General features: G+C 44.2%; 1 protein-coding gene across 2 annotated transcripts in view; it reads right to left on the bottom strand.

Moving 5' to 3' along the window:
- BCR (BCR activator of RhoGEF and GTPase) overlaps window positions 1–2030 on the bottom strand; it is a 126368-nt gene extending 124338 nt beyond the window's left edge. Inside the window, exons 1-3 of one of the 2 annotated variants that reach the window (XM_077834928.1) lie at window positions 1770–2030; window positions 1607–1679; window positions 515–1531 (exon numbers count right to left, since the gene is read on the bottom strand). In XM_077834928.1, coding sequence (XP_077691054.1) covers window positions 515–1531; window positions 1607–1679; window positions 1770–2030 — 1351 coding nt within the window. Of the gene's footprint in view, window positions 1–514 lie in introns of both variants that reach the window. The other variant, XM_077834927.1, reaches the window with a different exon arrangement.
- Between the last annotated feature and the right edge of the window lie 11680 nt (window positions 2031–13710).

The following is a 13710-nucleotide window of genomic DNA, read 5'->3' as shown; positions in this document are numbered from 1 at the left end:
AATGAGGGAGCAGCATTTCTATTGGTAAAGCCCTGGGGTAACAATGCCAGGTTACAGCATCACTGACATGCACCCCATGCAGCTATGGCGTGCAGTTCAACCACTATACAGCACAACAGCAGAAGGAAGGGAAATATTGGCAAAGGACACTAGGACAAACTTCTATCTTTATAAAAAGGGGTTAGAGGAGCTTCACTCAAGGCACTGGTTTATATAAAGTCTTAAACACATGAAATAAATTGCATGGACCCCAATTTATTACCTCCAGAATGATGCAGAGTTGTCAGCCTTCCTGGGAACCAAATCTTTCATTCCAAGAAGTCTAACTACCCCAAGCTTGAGTTTTAGCCTATGAGGTCAACCCCAGATCAGGGCAGCTTTGAGTTATAGCCCGGGTTCTCTTTTTAGACCGTTGCCTCCCTTTGCGTGGTCAACCCAAAGCACCCTTCCTTCCCCACATGTAGACACGAACATGTGAATTAACCAAACCCCTGTTTAAACAAGATGTACACACCTGCATCTCCATGGAAACAGCTGTCCTGAGGACCTCTCCCAGATGGCATATCTCCATCATTTGGCCAGATCTGTCCTGTTTTCCGTACTCCCACAATAGTGGCTTCAGACACAATGACTGGCTGTTGCCTGGGCCGCTTTTGAGACTGGGGGGTTGGTGGGCTGCTGCTGTCGAAGGATTGTTGAGAATTTTGGGACGGAGAACGGCTTTTCTCCCGATACATGCGGTAAGTGGTGGGGCTGGGGGAAACATGGCTAGACTGCCCTGAAGAGAAATCTTCCTCACTGGATGTGAGGTTCTCATTTGAGCTACAATCTGGAGTATACCCTCCCCCAATGTCCTCAAAACTCCTTGGGGAATAAGACCTCCTGGGCCATGTAAGATGCTTTTCCTGATCAGAGGCACTCTGATTCCGCAGTACGGGTCCTTTGCTTTCTCCTTCCCCCATCATCCCACCCACATAGATGCTTTGGTAGGGCTGAAAGTCCATTGGTTGCCAAGGGGGTCGATTGCCTCCATTGACATTTATTAGGTTGTCTTTCAGAAACCTGGGGTTCAGTTCAGCATCCTCATATTCTCCATCATAGCCAAAGCTGCTCTCAGAAGACCTTCCCCGGTAGGCCGGCCTCTGGAACTCATTAAAGCTGGGTACCACATTAGACGGGAGGGAGTGCAAGGATTTTTTGCGTTCCATCTGCATGGCTTGGCTACCAAGGGAGCTTATTTTATCAGAAACTTCTTTATCATTGACCTTCACTAAACCCTTCTCATGGTGGTACTCCATGTTCACATAGAAGGGCTTCTCAGCAGCATCCTTGCTATCACCAGAACAATGTGAATTAACCTTTTTAATCCTCTCAAAGTTGGACCTTAGTGCTGCCACACTGGTGGCGTTCCCTTTGTCCTTAGCAAGAGGCTCAAAGGACCCCTCTTTCTCAGTGGAGCCCACCAGCCTGCGGGTGGAAGAGGGCCTGTGCTTTGAAGGGGATCCATCCATATCACAGCGATTCTCCATATCTTCCGCCACTCTCTTCAGTTTCTCTTCACTGTAGTATTTACACCTGTCTTGCTCCCCTTCCCCATGCTGGGGGCTCTCCAAGGGCAACAGGTCCGACCCATCGCTCTGGGCAGACAGCTTCCTCAGAGAAGGTATCCTTGGCTTGAACTTCTCCTCTCCGTGGTGGGGTCTGTTTTTTTCTGGATCCCCTTGCTCGGTGCTTTGGTGATGATGTGGGTCCTGGTTGTGCAGCTCTGCATCCCCTTCAGGCAGCTGGGAAATCCTCTTGAAACCCCACCTCTGTCGGTCATAGCTCTTCTTCTCCTTTGCCAAGAGAGTCTGCAGGTAAATCATACGGAACCTCTCCTTGTTGACCTCCATCTCCAGCCTCCGGATAGAGGCTTTGCACATCTCCAGCTCCTGCTCAATATCTCCCACAGATTTCAGCTCCATCTTAGGAGGCTCGGAGTCTGCAAACTGGGCTTTCCAAGCCTCCACAAACCCCACTGGGTCCACCATTTTGCATCCAGGGAAAAGATCACGATGGGGGAACAGGAGGTGGAGAGAATCCGCCCGCTGAATTTCACATGGAGCGTTTTCACAGAACGGCCAGAGACAGGTTCACACTCACGGAATGGATCTTTTCCCCAGTCCACGCATGAAGCTAAACCGGGGAGGTAAAGCCCGGTGGTCCTGTGTCCGAGAACGTCCCCTCTCCTCCCCTCCCCTCCTGCTTGCGACCCCGCAAACACCCCCTACTTCGCCCCCCGCATGCCCAAAGATAACAATGCCCCCGACCCAGCAAGCCGGAGCTCTTCAGAGGCAGCGTGGACAAAGGAGCGGAGGTGGGAGGGAGGGAAGGTGAATCTCACCCACCCCCGCTGCCCCGGGCGGGGGGCCGAGGACCTGGCGCAGCTGCGCTCGGCGGCAGGGATGTGCGGGGCAATGGAGAGCCCCGCCGCTCGGTCCTGGCTCCGCGTTGCGCGCTCCCTCCTCCCGGGCTATTGTGCTGCCCTCTGGCCGCGCACACTCCCAGGCCCCGCCGGGCACGGGCGGCAGGGCGGCGGCTTGTCCCTCGCCAGCTCCGTCGCTAGCCCATGGCTCCGGAGAGCCCGGCGCCCCTGCGAGTAGCCTCCCGGCGCCGCCGCCGCCGCTCCCGGCTGCCCATCTCGCCAGCCCAGGCTCTGGCGGCTGCTCTGTGAACCGCACTCGCAGCCGTTGCAGGAAGGGGAGGGGACGCTGCGATTGACAATCCAGGAGGGCCTCTTAAAGGGGAAGCGCTGTTTGACTGCGGGGGGAGGTTCAAACCTACCAGGGTCAGTCCCTGCGGGACAGGGGAAGGCTCCTAGGCCGGGAGAACCTTTCATAGTAGTAATACACCAGCAGCATTCCGCCTCGGGAGCTCAGCTGGGGGCTGCCCCATGTGGCACATGCAAACAAACACACACACAACCTCATCCCCACAGATGCACACACCCCGCAAAGTTGCTCAGATATGGACACACACAGAGAAGCTGGTACTACTCACATCTACATTTGAGCACACACAAATATGTATACATTCATAGCTGTGTATCATGACCTACACATTCACCTGCGTGCTCAAACCTAGGAAGTATACATGCCCACACAGCTCCACATCCGCTCTTGTGCACACATATACACTCTTGTGCTCAGACCAGCACTCCAAATACCCACATATAACACACTCAGACCTGTAATATACCTTCATAGGAACATGCTGACAGGCCAATTATCCTTCACAAATTCAAAACATGATCTGTATAGGAATAAGGGCAAGGAGTTCCCAATACTCCACTAAATGATAAGCAGGACACTTGTGATGGATCTGCAAACTAGTGGCCAGAAACTAGCATGGTCTTCATTGATTAGTGGAATCCTGTTGCTAGACTCATGTTTTAGTTCTGCAAAATTACAAAAGCCAAAGCTCCCGGGTGGGATGCTCAATCCTCAACTCTGAAACAAGGATGGCCAGTAGCTAGAGTGGGAGTTTGGGAGCTGGATTCTATTCCTAGCTCTGCAACTGATTCATACATCCTTGGACAAGTCCCTTATCTTCTTGCTGTCTCAGTTTAACCATCTGTAATATGATGACAATATTTACTTGCATCACACCACTGAGTATTCTATTTTAACCAGGTACTTATGAATTCATCACTATCTAAGCATCTTACAAAATATACATAAATCCAACTGGACAGTCCTAGAATTCACTTTTCTCTCCCCTTTTTCATGAATAAGAGGTTTTTTTTAAAAAAAAATATATAATGTTAGATTTTGTTTAATGTTTGATACAAGGCTTGTTGCAGGACTGCTATATAGCTTTATATATGTGTGTGTGTGTAAATACTTAAAAGATAAAGTAGCAGTAGAAGGGATCACGACTATGTAGAACAGTTCCTCCAGTTTGTAGGACCAACGAAACTTCTTATGACTTCTGCTGGTAGCTCTTTACATCAGCTTTTAATAAGGTTCCATAAAGTATCAGACAATTCATTATATTAAATTTGTTCACTAAATTAATTCAATTCATTAATATTTGTAAAGTGCTTTGAGGTCCTAGGAGAAAAAAACACTGCTGTCCACAAAGTTAGCTAAGATTAGCCTTTTATACTTCTGATGTTGTTCAATAGCCCACAAAACCTTTTCACGCATCAAAAATGCATTCTGCAACTGGCTAATAGTGCCTTCAGCTTTGCATTGTTCTTTCTTTTGCTGTTTATTACAGAGTTTTTACTTTCCCCCTTCCTTCATAAAAATGCCTACCTCAACTAGTACCCAGGCTTCTAACACATATGGGACAGAGATTGATCATGGGTTATGGATTCATTGACATTACATTTGAAAAAAAAATCCATATAATGACATTTATGTAAACAGCAGTTTTTATAAGGCCATATGCATAACATTATAAATTACTAATCAATAATTTATATGTTTAAATATACAGTTTGGATCTAACTTGTCATTTGAATTCACACGCTGATTTAAGATTACTCAAGTCTCAGTTTCCCTTGCTCTTTATTTCTCACAAAGATGTTGTGTGATAGCCTAAAGTGCATGGGAATCAGGCAGGTAAGGTTTCCATGCCCTTTCTCCCCTCTCCTGTGTATCCAACAGAGTGAGAAAACACAAGAATTCTGATGAGTATTGAAGCCAGAGGCTGAATTTCTGTATGACTCATTCAATTTTAATTAGTATTGGAATTAAACAACTCGATCTCCATACCTATTGCGGTCTCTGTGTCTGCATCAGGAATTTGGAGGAGCATGAGAAGTAGCTGCTGGACTTCTGAGCAACCCCCAAACACTTTATTTACTCAGAATAGTACCATTCTAAAGACACACAAAACTTTGTAAAGGCAAAGTTATGATGGCAGGCATATAGCAGTGGTCTGAGTGCATATTACTTTTCAAGTACAAAACTGTTATGATTTTGTGGCTATGACTAGCAGTTAGAGCAGCCAGCATGCCCCCTCTAGTGGCACAGAAAATAAACTACAACATGGCTTCTCTACTTCAAGCAAGAACAACCATAACTGACCCTGAGGCACCCTCTTGTGGGCAAAAGCCAGACACTTTTCCTAACAAACTGTAGCCCTCCCACAGCCGCGGCACTCTCTCCTCACCAAGGGCCTGATCCTGAAACAAAAATCAATGGGCGTTTAATATAAGTGAGACTGGGACCCTAACAGCAGAGTCCTTTTCAAGGAGTTTTTAAACGCAGTCTATCATTTGCCTGTGATCGATGAAAAATGTTTTCTAACAGTGTGTGACTTCTGCACAAGAGCTGGAAAGAGAGAGGACTCCCACTCAGGATCCTGCCAATGAATATTTCTGTATTTCCTGGAATGAGTCAAAGCCTGAGAGGAGACAGAATGGGAATAGACTTAGTCACCTACCACGAATGAACGTGTAGCACAGAGAGGAGAATAGCCTGCACTGGTTGTGGTGCACATCTGAAATGGACTCTGATCTCAACCCACTAAAGGAATGAGCAGGGTGACTGAGATATTATTTTTCCCTCTTCTCTCATCTATCCTCATGGTTTCTGTTCTGCCCAGGATGTTATTACACTCAGCTTTCCCTTATCTTTCCCATATCTGGCATGGGAGTAGTTGGGCAGACAGAATGGTGACCAGAACAATGTATTCTAACAGATGCATGTCAGTTATTAGTAATAAAGCACTGAATGGATATACAGCACATTACAAGAGGAAAACTGCACTCAAGTCAGTCCCTCAAACAATTTATAATCTAAGAGCACAAATTAGCAGAAATCTGACACACAGCAGTAGCACCTCTCTCATGTGACTCACCAAGTGATCCATGTCACACTCACTCAAAGATTAAAGCCTCTTTCCTAACTTCCTACCCCAGAAAAGAGAAAGACATGAAGGCAAAGGACTATAATGTGGTTGTAGCCCCTCTGGGAAACTTGAAGTAAGTCCCATATTTGTTCCCTAGCTCCCAGACCTGCAGAGACTGGGAGTGTCATGAGGGCAGCACACTCAGCCCCTGGTTGAGGGAATGCCTCCAACAACTGCTCCTGATGAACTACCAGGAGGAGAGGTTAGTGTAGCAAGGACCCTGGGATGCAGGGGAGTAAGAACTGAAGGGATCCAGGGTTCTGAGAGGGACATGAAGAACCCTCCTGTTTGTAGGGCTAAAGAGAAATGAAGGAGAAAACTGATAAGACATGGGATGAAGAAGATGAGGGGAGAAACAGGTGATGAAGAAGGTAAACAAAGAGCTAGAAAAAGTAGGAAGCACTGCCTGCAGAAAAGCCAGTGAGATTCTGACCCTGCAGTTCTCATGCAAGAGACAACTGATGATTATACTGGGAACAATGCACCTGTAGGGACAGCAGGCTTGAATCTTGTAGGTGCTGAGAAATAACAGGAGAGATGTGAATCACATGACCTACTGGCAATAAGAAAACTGAGCTTCATATATTCACTCACATGGCAAAACTGATACTAAAAAATAAAATCAATTGCTCTTCTAACAGCTCCTGGCCTTAACCTGAAAGCCCAAAACAATATCACTTGCCACAGGGCTGTTTGCTAAATGGCCTGTGATCAATCATCTACTGCTTTGACTAAAAGACATACATACTCATTGTTTAAAACAACAGGCAATCAGCGCGTTAACTTCAATTTATTGAGAAAAAAAGAAGCATCACATTTGTATTTGTTCTGAGAAAAATTACTACACCAGCACCTTAGCTTTGTCTTCAGATGGCCCCCAATCACCACCCTTCTCCACACTCTCTGCAACAAAAATCCCCAAAGGAGACAGGCATTGTTGCCAAATGTACTGTGGGGGATTCACCAGCTAGTTCCAGAGTTAATATATCTAGGAATGCTACAGACAGCCAGCATTCAAAACTGATACAGTTGTCCTCTTTCCTGACATATTACTCATTATATAAAAGCCTTCTTCAAAGCAACTAGGCTTTTTGTTAGAATTAAACACACACAACTAAAATCTAGGCCAGAGACATGAACATCTGCCCAAGAAATTACAAATGAACAGTGGTGTTTACTTTTCAGAGAGTTGGAACCCTTTCCTTGTGTTCCTCTGTCTAAGCAATTCATCAATAGTAACACGATCAGAGTTTCATTTTTACAGAATCAATTATTAATAGCGGGCTCTGTGCTCTGGAAATCTCAATGGGGTTTTCAAGGCAGGCCTTGCAGCATCCATCACTGACTGGGATGGATTAGGCTCTTTCCGAAGGCTATTTATTGTCCTGCTGTTATAAGTGTGATTCTTGGAGGTAGAAGAGACATAAAATGGTAGTGACAACAAGTTACTGTGTCATTTCTGTTACTAGAAAACAAAAGGCAGTTTTCTTCCAAGTTCAGTATTTCCAATACATAGAAAAGGGAAGGGAGGAGCCCTCTGGAACCAAATCTCACTTTCCCTTGAGGCCAAGGTACTGTGTGGTTTTAAAGGACCCGTACTCTTCACAAACATAAGGTGGGAAAGCTGCCCATTTGATTTTCAGAGCAATATCATAGCATTGCTGAAGAGACTGTATCCACGAGTTTTTTGCACAAAAGTCTAACAATAATAAAAGCAACACTTGCAGGGCAATTTAAAAAATATTCTTCTTCCCAGCTTTGTCACTGACTCACTGTGTGACTGTGGGCAAGTCACTTAAGGCCTGATTTTAGAACCATTTTTAGAGGCGCAGTTTTCTGTCTATAACAAGTTATGCCCACACCTCAGCACCAACAGTGAATTGCCAGGACAAAGCATGACTGAACCCGGGATATAAAATTTTGGGGCCCAAATTATTTCAGGAACTATGCCCACAAAAATAGGGGCCTAGTTTGAAAATCAGGCCTGTTATCCTTGTGAGCTTCAGTTTACACCTCTGTAAAATGACGCTAATACTACTCACCTACAATATAGTACCTCAAAAGGGGGCTTACGTGACAATTCGTTTATGCTTGCAAAGCATGTTGGTTGCTTCTGCTGAAAGACATCATATTATATACATATATGGTATCCTCCAGTACAGTAAGCCACCCCTTCTACTCACCCATCCAGTAGTGATTCAAACCCAGTAATCACAAAGAAGTTAGATATGCTGTCCACTGAATGGAATGAGCATGGTTTAAGGGAGCATCTATTCGTCATCCTCATGAAACAGTTTTGAGAGATAAACAACTACACAGAATATCATAAGGTCAAAACATTACATATTTGGATCAATAACTCTACACAGGCACACATATTCACCTCCTCCACCAAATGGTACACTCATTTTCTGTGCCAACAGGACTCGCATGGTTGCTAATGACAGCCTTGTCTGAAGAGGAAAGGAAGAGAGAAGTTGCTAAGAGAAGTTGCATACATACAATTCCATGAGACTGTTCTAATTTACGCTGTGAGCAAAACAGAAGATGGGAAATACAAAGGCAGCTTTAAGCCATATTTCTCCTCACTTTCCGCCCATCCCTATCTAAATGCAGGAATGGAATAACTGAGAATCAGGCCCATTGTGTCTGATTATTTTTTATATTATTAAGGTCTTTCTGTTATTTTCCTTGGTATGTTTTGAGGCATTGGGCTCCAATTAGATTGTTACATTCAGCACCCTGTTTACTGATGCATGTGTAGTGACTACATGATGGAGTTAATAATTAATAACTGTCCTAGGGTCTTCTGCTTTCTTTCCGTCCAAACCATTGTACTATGAGTATACTGTACATTATGGGAAACATTCTGCTCTCACTTATGCTGGTGTAAATTCAGAGTGATTCCATTGGCCCTAGGGCTTTGTGGACATCAAATTATTGGTGAACAAGATTTCTGGAATGGTGGACTGATGCCTTGGTTTGATTCTTGAGGGGGATTCGTTAATTGACTCAGAATGTTTATAGTAGTTTTTTATGGCTCTGAGTTTTCCTGGTTTCGTGTAGGTGAAAGTTTTACAATACATCTTTTATGTTTGGAGGAATACTGCCTATTAGGTACCTGAGGCTGAATGTTACAAATCAGTGAGAGATTGCCTTGTTTAAATTCCTTCTTCCTCTCTAAAATTTGTTCCAGTAAAGAAGAGTGTAAGAATAATGTAGTGTGTTCTATATGAAGTTTAAGTCCATTTCTTTATGTCAATGTATGACCATAGATATCAGCTAGTTCCTTTCAACATACTCTTCGGTGTTATTTCTTGATGTTTGCCTTGTACTTTTGCTGTATATGCTGAAGTTCAATAAGCAAAACCAATCTGATCAGAGATTTATAAACGATAATCATGCATAGTAAAAGCGGTCTCACAAATACTGATCCAGCAGGTATGTAATACAGTTATTTCTGACAATACTGTGCCATTTAAATCAGCAGGGACAACTAACAAAGTTTAAACAGGAGTCCCTACGGCACCAAGTCGGGGCTGCCCACACTGCAGAAAACTCTCCAGCACAGAGTTGCTTTACTCTATTTCCCAATGCCTCTGATTTTCATACAATCTGTTCCATGTTACATGGGTCTTGTTTTAACACATGATCATCCTAGCTCCTAAAGAATCAAACTTATAGGGGTAGGGCAGAAAGGTATTTAACTCTTGGAATAACAGAGGAAACCAGGGAAAGTGCATGACCTGACAAGCTCACCAGGATGTGGCAATCATGTAGAGAGTGCTCGTTCTGCAACAGCCACTCAGTTAAGAGACCTGCACACGGCAAGCACGTTAGGGTTTCTGTATTGGAAAATTCTCACTCTCTCTTTCTATGTAGAAAGAGTGCAAGTACACATAAACACACACCATTTTGGTAAAAGTAATATGAAAATAAGGACAAAAATCCTTCCTTTTCACTGTTGCTTCAATTCAGCTATGGAGCAAGCTGCTCCTAGCATCAAGGGACTGGAACACTTTTTCCAGCAAGGGTAGTCAAACCAATTATATGCCCAGCCACACTATAGCATCTAACCTTACCAGCTAACAGTTGTCTAGCATGGAGAGGGGTGACGAAGTTCATTACTTCGGCTGTAACATGCTTCAAAAAACCATGTCCTATCTATATTATGAACAAAAAGAGACATTAGAACATGTCACTTATAATAGCTGTGACTGGTTAGACTTGTAGCGTAGACGGGATCTATGAAAAACAAGTAGAGGGGAAAGGGTATACCCACTTCCTCTTGCAATTACAGAATACATGGAATCGGATTCTCCTGTGCCTTGCACTTTCTGTTGCCATTCACACATGCACAAAAAGTGAAAAATTATAATATTCTGGTTATATATAAAGAGCTGGTACTATTTTACACAGATGCACATGCTTATATAAAGCATAAGGCCGAGAAGAATCAAGCCTTTGGAATGTTAAGCAGAGATGGAATTAAACTAGAAATTTCAGATCTGGACTTCCACAAAGTTTTGGAATATTTGGATCCTGGGTTCTGGTTTTGCCCACCTGAAATGTCAAAGTCAGAAACACAGTGACACTAGATCAATAAAAAAAATCATTATCAGAATTTTGCTACAACCTCATAAACTTCCTTTCCTATCAGTGTTTATATGTTCTCCTTTACTATACCTATTACATAATTTCACAGCTTTCTCCATTCAATGGAATCTCCCTTTTTGATTTTTACCCTGAAGTTGTATCCATAGGACCAGATTCTGATGGCAGGAGGAAAGATCTGCCACCCATTCTACAGAGAAGTAAAGGGGAGCAGGATTAAGGTCTTCTTTCAGCAGACTTGATATACTTTTAAAAAAATTATAAAAGCAAAATGTAAAAACTGCCTCAGACCCTAACTCATTAAACAGGAAAAGAACAATTACTTACTTGTAACTGTTGTTCTTAGAGATGTGGATGCAGAAATGTAGTCAATTCGGGGGTGAGGGGGGGTACGTGTGCGCGCTCAGCATGCTGGAGCCAGATATGTTTTCCGCAGCAATACCTGTTGAAGTGATGCACATTCCCTGCGCTTCCTTATGACCCCACCTGAGGCTATATAAGGGTGATGCTGTCCCCATCTACCTCAGCTCCTTTGTACCAGCCAGTGGCCTAAAATTCTGATGCAGAGGAGATGACAGGTTGGTCATGGAATACACATCTGTACCCACATCTCTAAGAACAAACAGTTATAATACAGGTAAATAACTGTTCTTTCTTATTCGAGTGGATGCAGATGTGTATTCCCTTCAGGTGACTCACAAGCAGTATCATAGATGGCAGGGCTTGAACTCTATTTGAACAGTGACCTTGCCAAAGTTTGCATCTTCCCTTGAAGCTCTTGCGATCGCATAGTGACAAGTGAATGTATGTATGAATGTATGTATGTATGAATGTATGAATGCATGCACATATATATGTAGGACCAGGCAGCAGCCTTCTAAGTGTCCAGAAAAGGTATATCATTGAGAGAAGCTACAGACATCACTAAAGCTTTGAGTTGGACAAAGAGACGTTAAGGAGGTGGAATACTAGCCATATCATAAACAGTGGTAATAGCAGTGATCCATCTACAGACTGTCTGGGTCAAGACCACTTGGCCCTTCATCCTATCCTCGTAAGAAACAAAATGTCAAGGAGAACATCTAAACAATTACCTCTGTCTATGAAAAAGGCCAATGGCTATCTTACATCCAAGGTATGTAAAACACCTTTCTTCCCAACTGACATGCAGGTTTGGAAAGAACACAGGACTTAGATATAGCGTCTTATTAAGGTGGAATGTTGACACTACTTTAGTTAAAAACTTTGGGTGAGCCATTTTGTCCTTAAAAAGGGAGTGTACGGAGGGCCTACCACTAATACTTGCAGCTTGCCAGCTCTCCTCACAGATGTGATGGCGATAAGGAAGGCCATCTTGCAGGACAAATGTGCCCAGGAGCAAATAGCCAAATTCTTCCCATGAGAGTGGCTAACATTGTGTTCAGGTGAACTGATGCTTTTACAGGTGGAAACAGACAAGTCATTTACTTGAGAAACTTTGTAGCCATAGGATTGGAAAACACTATTCTCCCCTGAGTGGAAGAAATAGCTGCCAGGTGAACCTTCACTGAACTTAAGAAAGGGCCAGAACATTTGTCCTGGACACTCACCCTTATTGACTGAATCCCTTGAGCAGAAGTCAAAAGTGAAGAACACTTCCTCTCTTGGAGCTCGAGTGGCTCTTATTAGTCTTATGGGTCTGTGTGCAAGGAACCCAGAGAGAGAAAGACTGACCTCTCCTTCTCCTTGGAAAGCAGTCCAAGCCCAAGAGCCTGTCTGAAGTCTTTACCATAGTAGTGGCTGACTGCATACAGCGCAATCTGGCAGGGCACAAATGCAGAGGCAGACCTCATGGCCTATTCTAGGAGATGCTGCATAAGGTGCAGATCCTGGAAATCTGAGTGTGTTTCTTGAAGGAGTGGCAAATGCTACACTTCTCCTTGATATGTCCTTCACCAAGACACAACACACATAGGGCTTGTCTTCACTAGGGGCTAAATTGGCGCTGCTGCGATTGATGCAGTGGCATCGATTTAGTGGGTCTGGTGAAGACACAATAAGTGGACGGGAGAGAGCTCTCCTGTCGACTTCAGTGCTCCACCTCAACGAGAGGCAGAAGCTCTGCTGAAAACTACATTGACTTAATATATGTAAGTTACATAACTTAAGATGCGTAACTTACGTCAACTTAACCCCCCCTAATGTAGACAAGGCCTATGTGTGTGTGTGGGGGGGGTCATTATTAGGAAGAGATGCCCCACGTGAAGGGCAGTGCTTGAAGCCCAGAGAGTGCTCCATGCCATTCTAGAAATAAAAAATGTACAGAAAAACCTATCTAAAGGGTGCTAACTGATAACTTCATTAAATCTGTAAATAGCTAAGAGCTAACTATGTAGCAGAAAAAAAAGCATGAGGGGAGAACCACATGGGAAGTTGCGACTCAGGCCATGAGTGATAAGAAGGGACTGAGGGGGGTCAGGGTGGCATCAGCCTCATATAGCCTTGGGAGGAGCCATGAGGAGGCTCAGGGCATGTCTGTCGCTCTGATGAGTACTACTCCAGCACACTGATCACACACACACCTGAGTGGAATTCTGGTCTGCAACCATTCGAAGAAGAATATGTATAGACTTAAAAATTACAAAGGATCGACAGATATCCTGAAACCAGATATCCTGACCCCAGATACAAGAGGAATATTTCTCTCAGTACTATCATGGTAAACTAGGTATGCTTAAGTGCAAGTCAGCATAATTTTGTACAAGGATTTTGTGTTTAAAAGATAAAATAGATCAAATGCACCACAATAATCAGCACTGCCAAGGGTTTTCTGCTCCCACAAGAATGGGGCCAGGACTTCACTGTCCAAGATTCTAGAGTTCTGGTAGCTACCAAGAACACAAAACAAGTACAGAACATTGTTTACAGGTCCTCCTGGTAGCAGGAGGAAAAGTTGGGTGGAGTCCATCCCCTTAAGTAAAGGCAGCTTGCCATCACACAAGCAGTCTCCCCCTTGCACAGGGAAGGTTTATGTACCATTGTGCTGCCTGCACAAGGTGAGCACAAAGCAAGGGGTAGAAGAGAGATCATCTGTCTGAAGGCAAGTTGCTTGAATCATTTTCAGCTCCTCCATTCTTTCCTGAGATAAACTGACTTTCAATCTCTCAACTGGAAGCTGCTTGAGAGCTTTCCCTGCTGCAGGTGCGCCATGCAGGT

This window comes from Eretmochelys imbricata, chromosome 15 (genome assembly GCF_965152235.1).
Source record: "Eretmochelys imbricata isolate rEreImb1 chromosome 15, rEreImb1.hap1, whole genome shotgun sequence".
NCBI classification, from domain to species: Eukaryota; Metazoa; Chordata; order Testudines; family Cheloniidae; genus Eretmochelys; species Eretmochelys imbricata.
This window is presented reverse-complemented; position numbering and strand designations above follow the sequence as displayed.